Genomic DNA, 23,630 nt, shown 5'->3' with positions numbered 1-23,630 from the left:
CCCCGGCGATCGTGCTCCTGGAATAACATGGAAGTCTCTGGCAGCAGGTCTGGGGCGCGGCTCATAACTCAGCCCTTGCGGGGTGGCTGATGCAGGTGTCTGGAGGTGGTTGAGACCCTGGTGGCAGCAGTTAAGGTGACACATGTGACCTGCACGGGGGAACAAAGTCTCAGTTAGGCGGTGATGAAATAAGGAGTGATTTCTAGGCCTCGTTCCGGCTTCCCTGGGCTTAGGGCAGGCCTTTAAGGTGATTTATGTGAAGGCTTTGAAGTTAGGTACTTTCATAGCTCTTGCCCAGCCTGCTTGAGTTTGCTGAAAGATAGGAGTTATTGGAAATATGAAAGATCAATCTGACGGAAGAGAAAAGAAAACAGACTCGGAGCTGCTTCCTTTTGGGAACCAGAGAAAGCCTGTGCGCCCTGCCATCTCTTTTCCTTCCTCCGCCAGGCTGGCTTCTCCCGTGGTGGGAGGGAGCCCCGTGGGAGTGATGAGCATTTGCTCTGGGGACCCAGCCAGGTGACCCACACCAGGACAGGGAGCTGCCCTGCTGCCTCCTGGGCCCCAAACTCCCGGCCTGGTTCTGAATCTGGAGGAATCTGCCCCCAGGAGAAAGGCTTATTTATATTTAAATTCAATTTGCCAACCTCTAGTATAGCACCCAGTGGTCATCTCATCATGTGCTCTCCTTAATGCCATCACTCAGTCACCCCATCCCCCAACCCTCCTCCCCTTCAGCAACCCTTTGTTTCCCAGAGTTAGGAGTCTCTCATGGTTTGTCCTCCTCTCTAGTTTTTCCCCACTCAGTTTCCCCTTCTTCCCACATGGTCTCTTTCACAATTTCTTATATTCCACATGTGAGCGAAACCATAATTGTCTTTCTCCGATTGACTTATTTCATTCAGTAGAACATCCTCCAGTTCCATCCATGTCAATGTAAGTGGTAGATATTCATCCTTTCTGGTGGCTGAGTAATATTCCACTGTATATTACATCTTCTTTATCCATTCATCTGTTGGAGGACATCTCAGCTCCTTCCACAGTTTGGCTATTGTGGACATTGCTGCTATGAACTTTGGAGTGCAGGTGTCCCGTCATTTCAGATACATCTGTATCTTTGAGGTAAATATCCAGTAGTGCAATTACTGGGTCATAGGGTAGCTCTATTTTTAGCTTCTTGAGGAATCTCCATTCTGTTTCCCAGCGTGGCTGCACTAGCTTGCATTCCCACCAATAGTACAAGAGGGTTCCCCTTTCTCCACATCCTAGCCAAAATTTGTTGTTTCCTGTCTTAATTAATTTAAGCCATTCTCACTGGTGTGAGGTGGTATCTCATTGTGGCTTTGATTTGTATTTCCTTGATGGCAAGTGATGCAGAGCATTTTCTCATGTGCTTTTTAGCCATGTGTAGGTCTTCTTTGGAGAAATGTCTGTTCATGTCTTTTGCCCATTTCATGACTGGATTGGTTGTTTTTGGGGTGATAGGTTTGATAAGTTCTTTATAGATCTTGGATACTAGCCTAAAAGAAAGGCTTTTAAATTCACTTAGATTGAGCACAGTCCTTCAGAAACCTCAATTTTGATGACATTAGTTTTTTTGTTTTTGTTTTGTTTTTTGTTTTTTTGTTTTTTGTTTTTAGCTTCCTAGGACTGCTGGAACAAAGTACCACAGATTGGGTAATTTAAAACAGCTGAAATTTATTCTCTCACAGTTCTGGAGTCTAAAAGTCCAAAATTAAGTTGTTGGCAGGGCTGTGTTCTCTGAAGGCGCTATGGGAGGATCCTTCCCTGCCTCTTCCAGCTCTTGGCCGTTGCAGCAATCCTGGGCATCCCTTGGTATGTGGCTACATCATTCCAGTCTTTGCCTCTGGCTTCGCATGATCCTCTGTCCAAGTTTCCTCTCCTTTTTGGGTGAGGACACTAGTCAGATTGGATTAGAGCCCATCCATATGACTTCATTTTGCCTTATTTACCTCTTTAAAGGTTCTGTCTCTAAATATAGTCATATTCTGAGGTCCTGGGGGTTAGGACTTCAACATGGGAATTTGGGGAGCAACACGGTTCAGCACATGCCTTTCCATGCCAAGGTGGTGAGGGTTCAGAGTCACGTCATCATTCAGTTGTATGGGGGGGGGGCATGAAGCTTCTTTAATTCTCTTCATCCTGAGTCCTTGTCCTATGGTTGCAGAGGAGATTTTAATATTTGACCAGTATTAGTATTACCTTCATCCTTTCTGGTTGAAATGATCATCTTTGAGGGAAGCAGGCTTCAAGAGGGAAATGTTTACTGGTAGGGTTCATCTCTCATGAGTGCTGGTTCTCTCCTCCTTGCACTCATACTGTGTTGGCAGCCAGTGCACAAGACAGCTCACAGTCCCCATGGGGACATGACTGATCTCCCATCCAGTCCTGCCCTGGCCTCTTCTACCAGGAAGCTATGCTTATCCTGGTGATTGTGCTGATAGATACCTACTCAGGGAAGCATGGGTTGGGTCTGCCTTCTGGACGTCCAGCTGATGTCCTTACTGAAGACAAGGGACTGAGGGACTAGGATTAGGGACTCTCACATGGGACCAAGACACTTTGGAGATCCCTCAACATCTGATGGGATGCCTACTCCATCCCTGGCCAAGGTGGACTCCTTGCAGCCATTAGCTCCCAGCCAGACTTTTAGCTACATGCTGTACTTCCTTTGGGGACATGTGAGGATCCCTGGGTCACTTCCAGGCCTCAGAGGAGATGAAGGAAGCCAGGAATCCCAACTCAGGCTCACTCATCCCACCTTCCCTGGACCACATTATGCTCCCCGACACCCAAGCATCCCCATGTTGGGATGGGGTTATCTCCTCCAAGGATTCAAACAGGAAGCAGAAGAAAGGCCCGTTTTCTTTGGGCTCCCCCAGAATATTCAATTTGGGGGATATTGAGGCAAGTGTATGTGACTACCAGCTTCCCCTTCCTTGGTCTCCCTTCTCCTCCTTGTCCACCAGAGCTGGAGAGAACTGAGCTTCTTCTGTTCCTTGGGCAAGAACTTGAATGCAATGTCCTGAGTTTTCTAGATTATAAGAATTTCAGAGATCAAATCTCTATGCTTTGTTCTTTATATGGTGATAGGAGCTAAAGGAATTTTAAAAATTATCTCTTGCCAATCAATGCCTGATTCTCAAGAACAGTCTTGCTGAGAATATAAAAACCTATATTAAATATCAGAAGCAAATAACCTAGTCTTTCTTGCTAGTTCTTCTCCATGCCCTGCCTCCCAGGGCAGCCAGAAGAGCAGCCCTCTCTACCCACAGATCCTCCAACCCAGTTGGGACTCCTAGGATATCCCACCTCTCTGTGGAGCCAACCCTGAGACCAGCAGAACAGGACAGAGCCTCTCACCACCTACTTGCTCTAGGGCTGCCTTCTTTCCTCCTTGGACCCAGGAGTATCTACTGGTCATCCAGGGATTTCCTCTCAGGTAACAAGAAAACAAATGAACTAGTGGAAAAAACTGGCTTGACATGTATTCTTTCAAGATCAGGTCTTCCTACTCCTGGACCTCAGTTCTTAAGATGAGGGCCGGGTATCTGACCAAGTCCTTCTTGGTTCTAATATTCCCATCTCTCCCAGCCTAAACAGCTCCCAGCAGAAATGGGGGGTGTATGCATTTTCTGTAACTGCCATAGTAAATCACCACAAACCAGGGGCCCCCAAACAACAGAACTTGATTCTCTCACAGTTCCGGAGACCAGAGAATGAAATCAAGGTGTCATCAAGGCCATGTTCCCTGAAGACTTCAAGGGCTGTAAGGAAGGATCCTTTCCTAGCTCTTCCACCCTCTGGGGGCTCTTGGCACTCCTTGGTTTGCAGCTGAATCACCTCAATCTCTGCCTCATCTTCATACGGCCTTTCTCTCTCCTGTGTTTCTTTTCTTCTCTTATAGTGACACCAGCCATTAGATTTAGGGCCCACCCTAATGTAGTATGACCTCATCTTAATTACATCTACAAAAACCTTACTTCCAAATAAGGTCACAAATAAGTTTCCAGGTGGACATGAGTTTTGGGATGGAGCAACACTATTCAACTCACTACAGGGTCTCAGGGGTCAATGCTTCCTAATATTGCTCACTCTGGTGGTGAAACTCCAAGTACAGAATGAGTATTCAGGAAGAGAAAGGTGCCTGTTCATCCTCACCCATTCCCCATTCAAATATTTATTTGAAAGCAGTATGGGTTTTCATAATTGCCTCACACATGCCTTCCAAAGGTGGCAGCTCCCTCAAATATTGGCCTACAGCGTTCGCTCGGGGCTCACCCACACTCCCCCTTTCTGAAACCGCCCTCCCCTTCCCCTGGTCATTTATACCCATTTGCCTATTTGTTTATACCTTTTCTTGTTCCAAAAAGGATTTCAGGCAGATGGTTTTTATTACCGGGCTAAATGAACACAGCAAGATCCTGTAGCAAATACAGTGTTCTCTGCAAACATAAATTTCCATGAAACCAACATGAAAAAACCCAAAAGCACTTGGAAATTAAAATGATGGTGTTAAGTTTGACATTGGGCTCCTTTCTTATTTTCGTTGACTCTCTGAAACATATTACATTCCTCGCTGTTCTGCCTTTGCGAGCTTTGTGTGTTTCTTCTTGTTTTCTGATTAACCTCTTTATGGAAGAGGCCTCCGGTGGAGAAGGGAGATTTGGGATTATTAAGAGCTGGAAGGTACGGATTCAAGTGCCTTGTCTTAGGACCAAACTTCAGAAAGGAGGTTGTGAGTAATGTCCATCAGGGCACAAACAAATATCATTCTATGCTTATCAGACTGAATATTGAGAATATTCTTCTTCCTTTGAAAAAGGGCCTCTTGGTGTCTGCGTGTCTCAAGAGCCTGACTTTCTCATCCACAAACTGCCTGATCCATGGCAACTGAGATGTTTTAAAACTGTCTGAAGCCAGGACCCAGAAAAGCCATGTTGCCTGCTCAGCTGCAATGAACATAAGCCAGGATTGGAACAGAGAGCAAGGCCTTTCTGAAAATCATGCTTAAGACCTGCTCTTGTTCACTCAACAAATCTTGATGGAGTGTTCAGTGCCCTCCTGCAGAGCTCCACCGTGACCCCACTTGCTCATCACGACTGCCTTTTCGATGGCTTGAGGGCTGGCGACTCTGGGCTGGCAGCTTATGGAGGAAGGAACTTAAGCTTGGGTCAGAGGCCCAGATTCTTCTATGAGCAGCTGTGAGGACTGCACAAGATGCCTAAACTTGATAACAGATGCCTCACAGAGTCGTCTGTAGGATTAGATAATAAATAGTCTTCATGTAAGCACTCAGCAAATTAGAAGGCATAGGAAACCCAGACGTGAGGCACCAGCATCAGTAGACTGTGCATGGAGTGGGTAGCAATTAGAAGGAGTCCAGGGCGGGCGAGGCCTTTGTTCAGAATGGCAGGTGGATGACCCGGCAGTCTTCTCTGGTCCCACCTGGAGCTAGGCTGCCTGCCTGCCAGCTCCTGCAATGTGCTGCATGACCGCCTCTTCCCTTGGTAGCCGCCGGCCTGCACCAGGCTGAGTGGGCCTTCCCACAGCGACTCCCTGAGGAAAGAAGGGCTCACTGCAGGAAGACCACTGCTTCCTGGCCTTAAATCCTGATAGTCCTCTGTCCTCCCAGGTGGGCCAGGGTCTGGATTTGGCATTTGGCTCTCAGAATTATCATCTAGAATAGAGATAAGAGAACAATGTTGTCTTGGTTAATATCTGAGAACATTTATTCCAATGAAACTCCTTTTTTTAAGATTTATTTATTTATTTATTTATGAGAGACACACACACACACACACAGAGAGAGAGAGAGAGAGAGAGAGAGAGAGAGAGGCAGGCTCCATGCCGGGAGCCTGATACAGGACTCGATCCCAGGACTCCAGGATCACACCCTGAGCTGAAAGCAGACGCTCAACCACTGAGCCACCCAGGCATCCCCTTGCGGTAATGAACTACCGCAAGACCACACTGGATGGGGTGGCCCCACTCAGAATGGCTAATATAAAACACACATCTTATGTGTATGTGTGTGCATGTCTTTTATTGTGGTAAAATACACATAACATAAAACTTACCATTTTAATCATTTTTAAGTGTACAGTTCAGTGGCGTTAGGTACATTCACATTGCACAAACATCACCACCATCCATCTCCACAATGTGTTCGGCATGCGAAACAGAAACTCTGTCCCCATTAAACACTAACTCCCCAGTCCCCAGAAACCACCATTCCACTTTCTGTCTTTATGAATCAGAGTCCTCTAGGGACTTTATATAAGTAGAGTCATGCAATTTTTGACTCTTATGACTGACTTATTTCACTGAGCATAATGTCTTCAGGGTTCACCCATGTTGTGGCAGGTGTCATAATTTTATTCCTTTCTATGCCTAAATAATACTGCATTGTATGGATAGACTTCATTTGCTTATCCATTCATCCATCAGTGGATATTTGGGCTGCTCCCACCTTTTGGCTACTGTGAATAATGCTGCTATGAACATGGGCACACACATGCTTGTTTGAGTTTTCAGTTTCAATTCTTGTGGCCTCTTAATATTTAATACATAATTCTTTGGTGGTCACTATTTATCAGATGATCTCCAAGCACTTTGGCTGTGAAGTTACTGGTATCTATCTCATCCGACAGGTTAAATCTTCCTGTGTCCAGAGTACAAAAGAACAATTAGCAAAAACAGGATCATGTTGAAATGTGTGTTGGTGAGGTTGCTGTCAGCTTCATCATGGGCACCAGATAAATAAAAGTGAGGTCATGTGTCACAGATGTGTTGTTTAAATTTCAGAAATGTCCCATTTCATACCAAGTGACCAGCATTAGCCAACATATTTATGTTCAGACAGCTCCAGTGAAGCCCTGCTTGAACTAAAATCTACATAGTCTTCCAGGATAAAAGCATAAACAAGAACCTATTTAATTTATTTCCCCGTGGTCTCCCCTATTAAATACATTTGCCATCAGTTCACTTGTGTATTGGAAATGTCCCCAGTAAGCAAAATTCTTTCTGATACTCTTTCCAGGTAGACTACAAAGCACTATTAACCCTAGCTATTTCTGAAGGATTTTTTTTAAGATTTTATTTATTTATTCATGAGAGATGCAGAAACAGAGGCAGAAGGAGAAGCAGGGTCCCCGCAGGGAGCCTGATGTGGAACTCGATCCCAGGACCCTGGGATTATGACCTGAGCCAACAAAGGCAGAGCCTCAACTACTGAACCACCTAGGCACCTCTTTCTGAAGGATTCTTTCAAGAAATAGGCAAAGGCTATAATTAGTTGATGGAAAATGAGGGTTCTCCCCTACTAGTTGCGTGGCTTCCAGACCCTTACTTGGTTTGTCTTCATTTTCACTTTGTTGTCATTTAACTCGGGAGAGAATGTGTCCTGAGGCAGCCAAGGAAGAAGCTTCAGGAAACAAAACAAAGCATAAGATTAGGAGGGCATCTTGCTTTTGCTCTGTATTTGAATATGAACTTGACTGATACAGCATCTTCTGCTCTATCAGTTTAACTTGCATTCAAGTATCAATGCTGCCCGCTGAGATTCCCTGGTCCTAGTGAAAATCACGGTCTCATTCCATGTAGTAAGGAACTAGTGAGCTACAGATATCACCAGCTGTTATGGGTTGAATTCTGTCCCCCCAAAAAGGTATGTTCCTAATTCTGGTACCTGTGAAGATGACTTTATTTGGAAATAGAGCCTTTGCAGATACAATCAAGTTATGATGAGCTCATTAGAGTGGGCTTTAATTCAGTATGTCTGGCGTTCTTATAAAAGGGAGATGCTGGGGGTGCCTGGGTGGCTCAGTTGGTTGGGCATCCAACTCTTGATTTCAGCTCTGGTCATTATCTCAGGGTCCTGGGATCAAGACTTCCATTGGACTCCACACTCAGGAAGGAGTCTTTTTGAGATTCTCTCTCTCCCTCTCTCTCTGCCCCTCTCCTTTCTCTCTCTCTCTAAAATAAATCTTAAAAAGGGGGTGGGGAAGCCATGTGACGAATGAGACACAAAGGAAAGAAGCCATGTAAAGACAGAAGCAGAGATTGGAGTAATACAAACTGCAGGCAGAGGAGGGCTGAGGATTGACAGCCACCGCCACTGGAAGCTGGAAGAGGCAAGGAGGGATCCTACCTAGACCTAGAAGGGAGCGAGGCCCTGCTGCTACCTTGATTTTTGACTTCTCCAGAACTGAAAGAATACATTTTTATTGTCTTAAGCCACCCAACTTGTGGTACATTGTTACAGCAGCCCCAGGAAACTAATACACTGGACAGCTTTGAAGGCTACTCACTTGGTGAAAAAGTAATAATCCCCTAGTCTGACTTTGCAATTCACTCTTTATGTCAGAAAAGCACCGCTTAAACCCAAAAATATGGGATTTTCAAATCCAGACTTAACAGACATTCACACATAAATGATCATATTCTCGCCCTCCTCCTGTCTCACTTGTCTCAGGGCAGTTCTAGAGTGTTTCCCTAAAGAAAGTATCTTTTCTTCCAAGTGGCCCCAGGGCTCCCAATTCTAAATGCAGACTGTGGCTGAGCATGGATGGCCTGGCATGCCCCATACCCCTCCCGGTGAAAGGCCAGCAAGCCCCCAGCCATCCTCAGTTAAGAGGCCCTGTTTCTGTGATGGATACACAGATGCACACCTGTCCCTGCCCCCTCAGCCCTGTTGCAGGGTGGAATGGCTGTGAGGCTGGTTGTGTCTTTGTTGCAGTTGGGCTTCTCTTCCTGCCTGAGTCAATAGCTGACAGGGAAGGAGCCTTCCCCACCAAGCTGGTTCCTCCACAGATAACACTATTGTCAATGCCAGGACCCCAGAAGGACCCCGAGCCAGCACCTTAGCAACCTGGTGCCTGTAAGAGCCCTCCTTCTGAAGAAGCAGCAAAAACTCTCCTTCGGTGACAGGAGCCTGGCAGCTGCCAACTGATTTTGAGGATCTGGTTTATATAGTGATATGAGCCCAGATGCTGAGGCCAATCTGCCTGGGTTCAAGTCTGCCACTTAGAGCTGGATGACTTTGGGCAGGTCATTTATCCTCTTGGAACCTCCATTTCCTCATCCATAAAATGGTGTTAATGGTAGTGCCTAGAGTAACGGGCTATTTTATGGGTTCATTTAGTAAATATATGTAATGTGCTTAAAGCCACAACGAGCACACAATTAGTGCTATGTTAGTATTGAGGATCATTTTATTATTGTTACTACTAATAGGAGGCATCCACCACAGTTGAACCTGTGCCAACTTGACATGTAATCTGGAACAAGAATTTCCATGGGAGTCTAGTGGCTTCCACGGGATATGCTGTCGATAAATTGAGCAAGGTCAAGTTCTGTAATGGCCTTTACCCCAAGAAGAGAGCTAAGAGTCTGCTAACTGCAGACTCAAGTTGCCTGCTTGTGTGTTACTCAAATCAAAAGGAACCCAAAACAGTAACCCAAACCACAGGTTTATTGCATATATATAACCTCCCTTTCATTAATTTGTTCATTCAACAAACTTTTTACCCACTCCCTAATGTGTGTCAGACCCTAGTCCAGCAATGTGAGAAATCAAAAAATGAATCAGACTTCAAACACCAGTTGAGAGCAGAATAAAGGTGATCTATTCATCTATCCATCTTCTGTCCATCTGTCTATCCAACCATCCTTCCATCCATCCATCCATCCATCCATCCATCCATTAATGTATCTGCCCATGCATCTAATCTGAAGCATCTACTGGCTTCTATCATATCCACAAAGACAGAAGTCACCCTAGCTCAGTGGAATGACTTTAGGGGTAGACCTTCTTCTTCCCAATGCTCCTATGTCCCCTGATCGGTGTTTGAGATTTCACTATTAAATCTTTATCCCATAGACTTAAAAATACCTCCTGGGTGGGGTAAAATGTTAAGCTGTTATGAGTCATTTGCACCTGAGAGTTTAAAAAAGGATCCAAGGGTGGACTTTGATGGCAGGTAGGAGAAACAAGGATGAGGGTCCCGGGTGGGAAAGGAGGGCTGGAGCCCCCAAGCTGGCCTCCCTGCCTGCCAGTTGTCCCTAGTACAGCTGGCTCTGTGTGCCTGAGACCCCACACTCTGAGGGGGCAGGAGCAGTATCCGTCTTGCTCACCAAGCACCTGTTGCTCACATATGCTGGAGTTCAATCAATCAATCAATTAATCAATAATTGATAAACCTGTGTCTTTGCCCTCTGTCCCAGGAAAGGCTCATTTGTCCATCAGGAGCCACTCACCAGGGCCATGGGCCTGGGAGCTGTCACACTTCAGCCCAGAACAGGAATGAATTGTTCCAGAGAAAAATCAAGATTAATAAAGGTTTAACGAAAGTTCTACAAAACATAATATTATGTCTACTTTGCTCACAGTTAGATGTAGCATTTATTTAAAAAATCATAATCTTTTTAAACAATTTAGGATTCTCATTATGTCTGTTTCTGCAGGATTTCCCAAAAATACACAGTCAGTGCCAAGAAATCAAAAGCAGTTGTAAACTAAGTGTATTACTTGCAGCCAAATCACCCCAAAAACAAAAGTATTACAGATCATCCCCCAACATTTCCAGTATTACAGATCGTGCAGGTGCATTTTACTATAGATGATAGTTACTGAAGAGAAGAGGCTCTGGACCTGTGATGGCTCTGAACCAAAGACGATTTTGTTTATAACGGTTACTTCTGGAGAAGAGGTTTGAAGAAAAAAAAAAAAAGCTACGTGGATTTAGTTTGCAGGTCAATCCTCCATCAGTAATATCTAACAGACACTTCTGAACTACTCCAACCTCGAAGCGGTTCCACAAGACACCCCATCTGCCATCAGGCTCCCAATGCCAGGGACACAGGAGCCAGGTTCTGGTTCATGCTCAGGGCCGTTTGCCTACTGTTGAGTTCCTTCACTGTCTTTAAGTATCAGCCAAAGCCGTGCAGATGGAGGACTGCTGTGAAGAGAGCACAGAAGCCCAAGTCCCCGCCCTTGGAGTGTAGCAATGGAATCAGTGAGAAAGGGTTAGGCATGTGGGTCAAGTTAAACCACAGTTCTCAACAATTCTGTATCCCAGAATGGCTGGCTGCACACCTGGACGGGCTGGGGGCATTCCCAGCACAGCCCTGTTCCCTCCGCCACCCTCAGGAGCTATCCTACCTTCAGAACTATGTCCAGTCTTACCTCCCAAACTTCTTGTACATCCCAAGAAAGCCAGCTTCTCCTTTTGGCACTGGCTTCACATTTCACCTTGTCCATTATCTCCAACTCGTACCAAACCAGCCGTCCTTCCATGCAGTGCTCCAAGACCCACCCCGTTCCATACTCTACCAACATATACCGCCTAACTGCCCAAGTCTGCAATTGTAGCCGACAAAATAAAACGCAGTTGCATGTTGGTTCAAAATTCAATGGCTTGTGTCCAGAGCACACCAGCCTGCAAGTTGAGAAACTCTTGAGTTGCTCAATATGATAAAAGTCCCACACAGTATGGGGACAACTGCCAGGTGACCAGCCCAGGGGAGGATGGGTGGTCAGGGCCAAAGGAGGGGATCCTTGGCAGGAATCAGGCCATTCATTGGGAAGCCATGAGTAAGGACACAGAGGAGTGCACAGCCAATGGGCCTGGTACAGGGAGTGTGGGCGGGTGGGCTGGGCTGACAGGGGATGGTGCTGGGCTGGGCAGTCAAGGCTTTATCCTGTCAGCCCTGGAGAGTCACCAGAGGGTGTTTTAGGGACAAGATGACTATGTTCAGATGTATTGGGCATTTTTCCAAAGTGTGGAAAGGACATTTCTGGTTGGTCCTGAAAGTCTGCCTTGGCCCACCTGCCTCATATTACGCACGGGGCAGTTAACCATTCAACCGATGACACATGTGCCCGCGCGGGCCCTTCTCAAAGAGCAAGGTAACACTTTTCTCTCAAAAGTGTTTGAGAGAATCTGGCTTTGAAGCTTCCAGTTGGTGCAAGAGGGAAGACAGGAGGGCGGCGGCATCCCTAAGGAATCCTTGTTTCACACAGGCTGGCCCCCAGCCAGAGTCCAGAGCAGCCCCACTGATGAGTGACCTGATGAAGCGGATGGGACTCAGGGCCCCTGCATGTGAGTCTGGGATGAGGCTATGGGAGGGTTTAGGATTGACAGTCATTTGTCTTGGGGCCATGAGGCACCACTGACCAGAGGCATGGTCAGGCAAGTGTTCTCCAGGTGACACAGTCCATATCCCTCTGCAGAAATGCAACTGACGCAGGGTTGGAGGTCCCTGGGGGACCCCAGCAGGCAAGGGTGAGGACAGCTGGGTTCCTAATGAGCCAGGAAGGACAAGACACCGTTCCTGAGTGTTTGGGCAGAACTCTTTCATCACTGGCTGGCCCCGGTCCGGGAGCAAGGGCTAAATCTGTTGAGTGTTTCAAGGTGGCATCAGCTTGAGCTCACTGTCACTAACCCTTTGCATTGTGACTGGCTTATTTCTCCTGCAAAGAGTGCCAAATGGAGCATCCAGAGTTTCCAGGCATGGGAGCTTTTTCCTCCCCACAACCTGTACCCCTCTCCACCAGCACACACAAACACACACACACACAAAGGCATGGGAGAAGGGGCAGGAAAGTTATAGATCTCTCCTAATAAGGGTAAAACGGGGGAATTTCCATGCAATCTGATCCGTGAGTTAATCCTTCAACTACCTTGAACCCCACATCCCCAACAGCTGCCATGGTCTTCCCAAGATGGGCGGTCCTCCTGAGGCCTGCTGGGAGGGCCACAGGCAGAGTAGAAAGGGATCCGGGATTAGCGCCCTGAGAGGGTCCCCAGACCGTGGAGTCACTCAGGACACTGGTTTTTGGCTGCACATTCCCACCAAGAGATTTAATTCCTGCAGTTTTCAAGGTCAAAAATCTCTTAATCACTCGGTTTAGTTTTGAAGTCTTGGGAACCAGAGAAGAGCCCCCATTGCTGCGTTCTCCAGCGACAGCACCAGGTCTCGGCTGGCTTTGATGGAGTCGGGAATGGATTTATCTGTAATGATGATAAATCTTCAGCAGCACAGATCTTGCATTTGTTGGGTGTCCTTACAGCGCTTATAGGTCTTTACATATATATTATCTCAGCATCTTCTAGACAGTTCTGGGAAGCAGCTGTTATGATGTAGATAGCCAGGTGAGTCATTTAAGGCTGAGCTGTTAGCTCAAATTAGTGAGACTTGAAGTCGGCCTCCATTCTTATCTGGCACCATCTCCTTGGCAAAAATTTCTTATGGTTACTGTGTTTTACTTACCCACATCTATAATGGGACCAATGCTTTTTAAGCATCTACAGAGAAATCTGTTTAAAAAAGGAAGAAACGCAGATTCTTTCTTTGGTACCATGAAAATGTTACTATAAGTATTTGTTTTCCAGTTTTTTTTTTAAGTAAAAATCAATACAATTGAACGTCAGTTTTTGTTTTTAAAAAGTTATTCTCAGGATCCCTGGGTGGCGCAGTGGTTTAGCGCCTGCCTTTGGCCCAGGGCGCGATCCTGGAGACCCGGGATCGAATCCCACGTCGGGCTCCCGGTGCATGGAGCCTGCTTCTCCCTCTGCCTGTGTCTCTGCCTCTCTCTCTCTCTCTCTGTGACTATCATAAATAAGTAAAAATAAAAAAAATAAAAAAATAAAAAGTTATTCTCCACTTATATCAGAGTATCTTCCATTACACAGAACAAGAAGTCTAAAAGGCTGTTTTCAATGCTTCTTCCGATGTCTTTTTTTAAAATGCAGACAATCTTGCCAGTTCAGGAGTGATTCTTGGCACTTTTAAACTCAAACATTCCTCCCTGCAGCTGATCTTCATATTCCTTGCACTGTTTGCGGGACCAGTGGCCGCCAGGGCCACAGGCTTTTCCCTGGGCTGCCAATAGCAATAATGCACCGGGGATTTTCCACTGGGGGCCGTGTGCTGGGAGGGTGCCCAGGGCTTGCTCTCAGAGGGCCTCCCGTGTGGGGGACTCTGGAAGGGACAAGGAGTATCTGGGACTCAGGCACCTCACCACTTCTTGCTAGGGGCTGGGGACCCTACCAGAGGGTAGGAGCTTGGAGCAGAGCCTCCCAGAAGCAGCAAGCCACCCAGAGGCAGCTGTTCCCTAGACTTGGATGTGCACACCCAATGCCATGCACACCTACAGCCTCCCTGGAACAAGAGGAAAGTGAAAACAGATTTAGTACGACAGGTCTGTTTCCATTGGAGGCCGTTCTTGGGCATAGGAGACCAGCAATAGCTTTGTTTTTGAAAGGCTCCTCCTTGGCAGATATTTACAGAGGCATCTGGGCTGCACTTAAATGAGGAAAAAATAAACATAAGAAACCATATTTTTTATCCTGCAGAACACTGCAAAAGTGTCTCCTGTTCCTTTCAACATCTCAACAAGGTGTACTCATGGGTTTAAGGGAGAAAAAAATCCCAACGTCCAGTTCCTCACTCTATCCATAACCAGCAGGGCAGGCTTCAATCTGCCAGGTCCCATAGGACCCCACCCTCAGGAGAGCCCCATGCTTGTTTAATGTACTGTACTAGCTTATATTTCATTCATCTTCAAATTCTTAGTGATTTTTTAACAAGGGGTTCCCATTTTCATTTTTACACTGGCTTCTTCTGCAGAAGTCCTGAGGGTGGGCAAAAGTAACCAATGGTGGCCTGTACTCTTCAGAGAAAAATGCACAACATGGCCCTTTGTCTATGTTTGAAGACTAAGCTAGAAATGCCATGCACTATTTCATCAGTGAGGCTTTTGCCTTTATGAGGACTTCTGCAATCTGAAATTTCATGCCTGACCCAACGAATTCTAAACTTCTTAAATGTTTTAAAAGCACATACCTGAAAGTATCACTGGTCTCCCTCCGAGGGCTGAGCCAGTCATACATAGCCTTACCAATGTGAATGTTATTCTTTGGGACCAAGGACAGGAGGAGATTTGTTTCCAGGGGCCATCCAGGAAAATGTAAATGCCTCCTGGGGTAACTTCTTGGCCAAGATCAATACATGAGGTGGGCTGAGTGCCCAGGACAGGCTGGGGTCTCCAAAAGAGGACTGGGGTGGTAAGAACAAAACTCTGGGGGGCACTGGGAGGGCACTTGATTGTCCAAGTCCTTGAAAGAATGTTCTAGGCTCATGTATCCCATCCTGATTCTCTCTTGAACCCATAAAATCACTCCACTAACACCGTGCTTATCAGGGTCTGCAGTTTCCTTCATGTTGCTAAATCTAACAGTCATTTCTCAGTTCTCAGATTACTTCATTTGTCTGATGACCTGGTATAATGGATTACTCTCTCCAATGTGGATCTCTTTTCGCACTCACCACTCTGGGTTGCCTCCTCCTTTGTGGCCACTCCTGTGTCCCATGCTGCTGCCTTGTCCTCATCATCCAATCTCTAACGTTGGAGGGCTCCTGGAGTCATTGGGAAGACGAAGGTCTAGGCTTTCATCCAATCTCACGGCTCTTAATCCCAGATCTATGCTGTTGTGTCCCAAATCTAACCACGGATGTCCCTACCTGGGCGGTCATAGGCATCTCAAATTCAACATATTCAAGACAAAACTCCTCTTTTCTGCCCTTCACCCTCCAAAACTGCCCACCTCCTACTGTTTTCATCTTCTCAATAAATGGGGCTGCATTTGACATCTAGCTCTGACACCCCATGGGTCGTCTGCAACAACCTTATTTCCAAATAAAGTCACATTCTGAGGCATTAGGTATTAGGATTTCAACATTATCTTCTTGGATGGACATAATTCAACCCATAACACCCCTTACATAAATCTTTCCCTTGAAACATTTTAACTATGAATCATTTAATTTAACAGTTTAGACAATACCCATGTCTTTTTACTCTTTTTTTTTAAAAGATTTATTTATTTATTTATTTGAGGGAGAGAGAGAGCATGTGTGTGTGCACTAGTTGAGGGAGGGGAGGAGGGAGAGAATCTCAAGCAGACTCCCTGCTGAGCACAGAGCCCAACTTGGGCTCAATCCCATGACCCATGAGATCATGACCTGAGCTTAAACCAAGAATCAGACACTTAACCAACTGAGCCACCCAGGCGCCTCATATTTTTTAAAAATATTTTTCTTGTGTAATAGGTTTTTATTCTCCTATACCTTGAAAAGTGAAAAACAACAACATAAGAAATCTATACAACTATCTTGTCAGGAAAAACAGCTATGCAAAGGCACCAGTATGTTTTAGTACATGAAATTCAATAGTTTCATTTAGAAATATTTATCTGCTGTATTTTGAATGGATTCTAAATGAAATTTGGTGAGCTGAAATTAGAGAGATAATGCCTCCTGAAGAATGGTTTAGAATTTTTACGGCTGTGGTTATTTAAACTTGCATTTTTCACTAAATCAATAGATTGCTCAATCTCGCTGAGTTGAAAATGGTCTCTACAAGCATCCAACCACATAGCCATGGTTTTCATTTGTATTAACACAGGCTTCTCCCCAAACCAGTCCTTATTATAAAAAATAGATTTTTCTTTGGTCATCCAAAAGAGAGGGGAAAAATTTAATCTATAAATTGTCATGTCTATATGATGCGGGCAAGATATTTCACATGAATATCCCTAAATAACACGAGCAAGTCCTAACCACCAGGTTAGTAATAACTTAGTCATACAACTATTCCGTCTCTGGCTGTCACAGAAAGACTGCAGTTCTTCTGCAACATGTGTAGATGGCAGAGAAATCCTCATAAATTTAAAATACAGATGCCTGCCAGTCTGAAAAATAACCCAAGGAAAGTTACAGAAAGTTTGGAATGGTAATTAAAGAAACTTCATTTTTAGAGCCAAAAAACCCACAGTATGGGCCCATCCTGAATGAATATAAAATGGTTTTTCCAAGATATTACTCTATCACTTTCTCATAATCCTTATATATTTGTGTAAGAAGATGCACTATAATCGCACCTCCAGAGGATACCTAAGCTACTAGCAAAAAAATCCATTTTGCTTTGTACGTTAACAAGAAATACAGTATCCAACATGTACTTAGGAAATACTGGTTGGAGTTATTTCTTTTGGATATAAGTCATTTATTTTCTCATGTTAGTTTTGCTAATTAATCTCATTAAGGTGAATCCAAATCTCCCTTGAGTTTATTCTTAGTTTCCAAGTTGCAGCATTTGTGAAATATCTCAGCAGCAATGAAGAGCCAGTCTGGTTGGAGTAACAAGAAGGACAGACAGCTTTTTTGAACTAGACGTTTTCTAAAATTGCTGAACATCAAAGTTGAGACAACTCTGCATTCTTTCAAAGTCCAAGGACCATCTTCTTTTAAAAGGCAGCTCTTCCTTTTCCTCGATAAGCTCTAGGAAACTAGGTTTTTTGCTGTCTCCGCTATGGATCCACCAACACGTCAAGAGCTGTTGAGGCAGACATGTGTGAGATGGTCCATTCCCAAATGGCTTTAAATCTAAAATCTGCTCCTGCTGCAGGGCAGTTCAAGGCTGGAGAGAGGCTGAGTGGCTAAACCTTCCTGCTTTTCACCCAGACAGGAGCATCCAGGGGATTCGAGGTAAAAAAAAAAAATCCCCACACATCTGGCTCCTGCCCTCCTTCCTCATAAATGACCTGCACCACTCCCATGCCAGGTCCCACATGCCCTTTAGCACTGCAGGGGGGGAAGAGTCAGAAAGCCATGTGTTCCCATAGGTGAGCTACTCATAATGGGATTGAGTATTCAAGGAGTGAGGTGGGGGACAGCTACAGGTAGCCAAAGGTGAGACTTCTGAGGGATGGAAACATCATGTGACTCAAATGTCCTACTGGCCTCACACCTGCAGCCCTCCAGGCAGTCTGGATGGCCAGAGAGACCTGAGCTCACACTCCACCAAGCAGGAGAAAGGTCTTAAGAAGACTGGACAAAATGAAGAATGAACTAGATGTCTCAGGGACCCTGGACAGTAAAAAAGCAGGAAGAGGGGCTGGGCGAACAATGCCTCTGTCCCTTGTCCCTGCCAGGTTGTCCCCACTGGCCATTGCTGTTGAAATGACATCTAACTGGGAGACAAAACTCCGAAGTGGACACAGCTGGAGTCCAGGCAGGCTGGGAGGCCGAACACAATGGAGAGACTCTACCATATGCTGAGAGTTCCTGCTTTTTTTTTTTTAATTCTTTCTTTCATAAAAGAAAAAAATTCTTTCTTTCATAAATTTTATATATATATGTATGTATGTATATATCTCACAGACAACAGAGGAAGGAACAACATAAAAGTTTATATGGAAAAAAAACCCTCACCTCTCAGATCTGGTGCTCATAAAACCAGATCCAGTTGGAAGGGTTGACAAGTGCCCTGGCGTTTTTCACAGCTGCCCTTATGGATTTTCATGCTGTTACAGCCCTGGGGTTTTCTGAGACTCTGCTGGGGGCAAACCCTACATCCTGCTGGCCTTCCAATCTGTGCTCTTTAGCAACTCTAACTCACCGTTGCCCCATTAAACTTTCAAGGGACTTATATCCTCTCAGTCTGCTTGCCAAGTGATCTGACTTCAAGTCGTTCCCTGGAAAAGTCAAGAGAGGATGTCTCTAGTCAAGGAAGTTTAGGAAATGCTACCCAGACTTTTCTGGGAGGTTCGCAATGCATACCTGCCTGTTATGAGCGGTGAGAGGGCCTGCAGTCTCGATGCCTCCCAAACTCACCTGACAGTTATGTCCTCACGCAAGACCTCCTGCAAACACAGTGTGGCAGAAACATCGGCTGGGAAATGCCACCCTAAATCCTGCTCACTCACACACTAGGTTGCATATTGCCCACCTCGGAGTGGGCTTTGGAGACTTCGTGAACCCAAATGCAAGACCCAACCTTTATTCCTGGAATGCGTTATCTTGTTACGCTCAGCCCCACCCACCCAGCCTGTCAAGGTCTTTTTGGAACTTGATTCTTAGGACCGTATTTGTCTTGGACTCACGTCTCTCTAGCAAATGTTTCCACAGGCACACACACGTCTGCAGGAAAAGAGTAGCCCATAGGTGAAGCCAGTTGCAGCTCTTCAACACAGCTGGCTCATTGAGTCCTGCATGCGCAGCCCCTCTTGGGAGGCATGCTTGGGCAAGATCCTTCCGGAGTATCAGGGATGAGTTTTATGTGGTTTCCAAGGAGATGCATTCATTTGAAGTTGTTTTTCCATCGAATGGCCCCAAAGTGAAAAGTGGTTGCAGGGAAGCTGAATTATGACTTAATGCCAGTAGCAGCTGCTGGTAACTACAGGGAAGGGGTGGGGAGCTGGTGGCTGGGAGTTGGGGGTTCATTAACACTCACTTCTTAAATTAGCAAGTCCTCCTGGTACAAGTTTAAAAATAGAAACCTAATGGTTTCTAAAATTAGCAGTCATGGCTTTCCATAAATATTTAGACCTCTAATAAACTTCAGGTCCACTTCCCTAGACTAATGGGGTCAAGCAGGCTTAGCTTTTATGCCACATTCTTGAGGATCAGTGTACTTAAAATGATTGACCTTGACAAGCAAGAGCTTTGAGAAGCCTTGGACCTGGGACAGCCTGCATGGACATCAGCCTGGGGACAGCCACCGGGCAAGCCTAGAAGGATCGTAAAGGCCATTTGGAAAAGTTCGCAGCCTCTGGGCTACCTGGAGGAACCAACTGTCCAGGTTTGCCTGGTACTGTCCTGATTTCAGGCTGAAAGTCCCCTGCCCTGGGCACCTCTCAGTCTTCAGCAAACCGGCTCAGTTGGTCACTCCGGTTGCCTGAACCACTGTAAAAGGATTGAGACCAATGTTTTGAGACGTCTTTGGGGAGAAGAGTCAACTCTCCAGAAGGGCCTTGATGATACCACCTCTCGCTCTTTACACCAGTGTTGCTCCTATTTATTTGAAGAAGCTAGTGTTTGTAAGAGGAATTAACCACCGAAAGGACCAGCCAGGCTAGGCATAGAACTTCATCCCCCACACAGAGTTTCCCTGTGTGAAAACAGGATGAACAGCTGCTGCATGGGGAACACACTGGGCAGCATTAAGTCAAGGCACACGCAGCACCCTGCATCGTTTACACCCAGAAATTGGAGCTTTGGTGTCAGCTCTGCTAGGGTGCTCAGCGCATCAGGTGGGGGTTGCTGAAGCTGCCCCGGCCCACACATCAGAGCAACCCCTGTGTGGGCCCCCTCTCCTCCCTGGCAGTGCCTGCAGGGCAGCCGAGGCTGCTCTGGGCAACAGGCACTGTCAGGGTCCCCCCACCCCGACCCAGCACTTGCACAAAGTGAGCACTTGCTGAGAGGAAGGAAAAGCCTTCCTGCAGAGCCTAAAGGGGACCAGCATCCTGATGAGGTGCAGGGGGCTGGTCAGCGTCAAGTGTGGGTGAAACACACTGTGTCCTGAACAAATGATCCTTTAAAAGGCCCGAGAAAACCCACTGCCAGGGGACTGCATGTCCTGTTTGGCACCACACCATTATGCTGTCACCGAGCTTTGCTTGTTTGTTAACCAGCATAGAACTAAGAATCTCCTGCTATGACGCTCAGACATCTAAGCCCCATATACAGTTTTAAATCCAGCAAAATGATGGTAATTGAGTAGGGGTTCTCCCCAAGGGATCCGGGGTTAAAGACGGTCATAGTGAGCGTCAGCAGGGCCTGGGAGGTGCCCTGCCAGCCCACCGTTCTCTCCTGGCAGCCTCCCACACTTCACTGAGATGAAGGAAGAAATGGGTTTTGCCTACTGAGGTCTTCCTTGGTTTGGAATGTTGAAGTGACTTGTTATCAGAGAAGCGTCCCTTTTCTCCCTTCAGGACCAGGAGACACTTTGGGGCTCTGGGGTCTAGCTCCCTCGTGTTAGAGAAAGAAGCTGAGCCCAGAGAGACCCCCCCCCCCGAGTCACCCAGCAGGTAGGGGTGGCAACATGGTTTGGTACCCTGCCCCAGGCAAGAGAGAGGAGCCGGTGGTGGCCACTGGGGTATTTCTGCTGGCCCTCCCGCCTTCCTTCCTCCCTTCCACTCCTCCCTGCATCCTTTTCCCTGCTTCTCTCCATCCTTCCTTCTAATATTTTCTGAGTGTCCCCTATTTGTCTGGCACTGCACAGGTGCTGGGTCCCTGCCCCCAAGAAGTGGTCTAGATTTTGCCATGGTTAGAATTTTTTAAACCTCTGAAATGGCTCCGCATTCTTGTCTCTCTGAAAGGCAGGTGGCCGTGCTTGGTTTGCAACAAGCCCACCGCCCTGCAGAGAGGTGAGAGGGGAGGCGGCCTGCCTGGAGGGGGTGGTGGGTGATTCGTGGTGCTGGGCTGAGCACCTAAGGACTGGTGACCTTGGTCATCCCTGGCCCCTGGCATCAGTAGGCAATCTCTAAATTCACATCCAGCTCAGGATTCTGGAAGGAAGCATCAGCCCCGCCTACGGGTGCTAAACCTCTCCCACCCGGAGAGCACAGGGAAGTCACCACCTTGACGGGCCACCACAGGCTAATTTCTAAGTCGTAGGTAACACACCACTTGACTCTTGTCAGTCCGTTGGCCGGTTTATTTTTTTTTAATAATAAATTTATTTTTTATTGGTGTTCAATTTACCAACATACAGAATAACACCCAGTGCTCACCCCGTCAAGTGCCCCCCTCAGTGTCCGCCACCCAGTCACCCCCACCCCTCGCCCTCCTCCCCTTCCACCACCCCTAGTTTGTTTCCCAGAGTTAGGAGTCTTTATGTTCTGTCTCCCTTTCTGATATTTCCTACCCATTTCTTCTCCTTCCCCTCTATTCCCTTTCACTATTATTTATATTCCCCAAATGAATGAGACCATATGTTTGTGGCCGGTTTAACAACCGAAGTGATTACTGGCCAAACGGTAGGAGAGGAGATTCAGATGCAGCAGAAGTGTTTCAGGGTAGACATAAGGTAGAACTTGCCACACACGCTTGCTAAGGGCTGACAGATGGCAATTGGGGGGTGTGGACTGCCCTTCGCTGGGGTCCCTGCCGGGGTTCCTGCCCCCATCCCTTCCCCTTCTGGCCTTCCAGGGAAAATGTCGTAGCCCGGCCGCTCATTCCTTCACCCAGTGAAGTCTCAGCAACTGTTTTTGAAAAATATGTTAATTGTCATACCAACTGCCTATGGAAAACTCAGTTTCGGTGGCAGAAATAAATGCAGCGAGATAATCTTTAACTCCTTTCCTTCCTCCCCCCGGCTTCATTAGGACTCCGGCGGGCGCCTGAGCGAGCCGGGCAGCGGGCACCCGGACCATGGCCAGCACCGCCGTGCAGCTGCTGGGCTTCCTGCTCAGCTTCCTGGGCCTGGTGGGCACGCTGATCACCACCATCCTGCCGCACTGGCGCCGCACGGCGCACGTGGGCACCAACATCCTGACGGCCGTGTCCTACCTGAAGGGGCTGTGGATGGAGTGCGTGTGGCACAGCACAGGCATCTACCAGTGCCAGATCTACCGCTCGCTGCTGGCGCTGCCGCGGGACCTGCAGGCAGCCCGTGCGCTCATGGTCATCTCGTGCCTGCTGTCGGCCGCCGCCTGCGCCTGTGCCGTCGTGGGCATGAAGTGCACGCGCTGCGCCAAGGGCACCCCGGCCAAGACCGTGTGCGCCGTGCTGGGCGGCGCGCTCTTCCTCCTGGCCGGCCTGCTGTGCATGGTGGCCGTCTCCTGGACCACCAACGACGTGGTGCAGAACTTCTACAACCCGCTGCTGCCCAGCGGCATGAAGTTCGAGCTCGGGCAGGCCCTCTACCTCGGCTTCATCTCCTCGTCCCTGTCGCTCATCGGTGGCACGCTGCTTTGCCTGTCCTGCCTGGATGAGGTGCCCTCCGGGCCCCACCAGGTGCCGCCCAGGGCCACCACGGCCACCACCGCGCCCGCCTACCGGCCCCCCGCCGCCTTCAAGGACAACCGGGCCCCCTCAGCCACCTCGGCCTCGCTCAGCGGGTACAGACTGAACGACTATGTGTGAGTGCCCAGGGCCTGCCCCTCCCCGAGCCCACGGACCCCGGGGTGGCACCCATGCACGGTCCCGGCCCAGGGTCGGCTTCTGGGCCACTCTCGTGTCCAGAGGAATAATACGATCGCAAGGGGAGTGGGCTTAGAACACAGGGAAGGAGGGGGGAATGGGAGGAGAGGAGCTCTATATACCAAAGACTTACAACAATCCTTTCTGGTTTTTTTATTTATTATATGTATTTATGTGGGTGATTTAATAACAGCTGAATGCAAAGCAACTCGGGAGTTTGGTCTGTGGGGTTTGTCTGCGGTATAGGAATAAACCTTTTGGATGTGGTCGTGCACGTAATAGACAGTATCCGTTTCTGTTTCCGATCTGTCCTGTCTGCTAAGGTCTTGTAACCACCGCACACCGTCACAGCTTCACACGGCAAAGCGATGGGGACACTCGGCGAGGGGCCCTGACCCACACATGATGGGAAAATCAGTGGAGGGCTGGGCTGATACTCATCGAAAAGCTGCTTGAGCAACACCCACCAAAAACTGTCAACTCCAGCTTAAGTGCAGAAGCAGGGCAGGAAGCACAGGGCTTTGGGGGGAAAAGACGGGGGCCGTAAATCACACAGTAAAGGTAATGTGTTCTAGTGGTAGCCCCCCACTAGTAAGGAAGCAAAAGTCAGCATTAAAAAG

The 23,630-nt window shown here is 47.4% G+C and overlaps 1 protein-coding gene and 1 long non-coding RNA gene across 3 annotated transcripts; one reads left to right on the top strand and one right to left on the bottom strand.

The window, feature by feature from the left end:
- On the top strand, positions 1 to 23,295 carry CLDN14 (claudin 14). Of its 2 annotated transcripts, none has more exons than XM_055313788.1 (3): positions 1 to 47; positions 3,294 to 3,460; positions 22,194 to 23,295. In XM_055313788.1, exon 3 carries the CDS (start codon positions 22,240 to 22,242, stop codon positions 22,951 to 22,953), a length of 714 nt encoding a protein of 237 aa, XP_055169763.1. In that variant the 5' UTR covers positions 1 to 47; positions 3,294 to 3,460; positions 22,194 to 22,239; the 3' UTR covers positions 22,954 to 23,295. The 2 variants fall into 2 exon arrangements, with proteins under 2 accessions (XP_055169763.1, XP_055169761.1); XM_055313786.1 differs by lacking the exons at positions 1 to 47; positions 3,294 to 3,460 and adding exons at positions 11,896 to 11,929; positions 12,044 to 12,122.
- On the bottom strand, positions 40 to 11,613 carry LOC129502243 (uncharacterized). Its single transcript, XR_008662909.1, has 3 exons — positions 11,207 to 11,613; positions 4,373 to 5,698; positions 40 to 149 (listed from the first exon to the last, which is right to left on the bottom strand). It is a non-coding gene; the product is annotated as an uncharacterized LOC129502243 (long non-coding RNA).
- Positions 23,296 to 23,630: the final 335 nt, after the last annotated feature.

The sequence above is a fragment of the Nyctereutes procyonoides genome, unplaced genomic scaffold (assembly GCF_905146905.1).
Source record: "Nyctereutes procyonoides isolate TBG_1078 unplaced genomic scaffold, NYPRO_anot_genome, whole genome shotgun sequence".
Classification (NCBI taxonomy): Eukaryota; Metazoa; Chordata; class Mammalia; order Carnivora; family Canidae; genus Nyctereutes; species Nyctereutes procyonoides.
The sequence above is the reverse complement of the archived record's forward strand: the minus strand, read 5'-3'. Positions and strand labels throughout refer to the sequence as shown.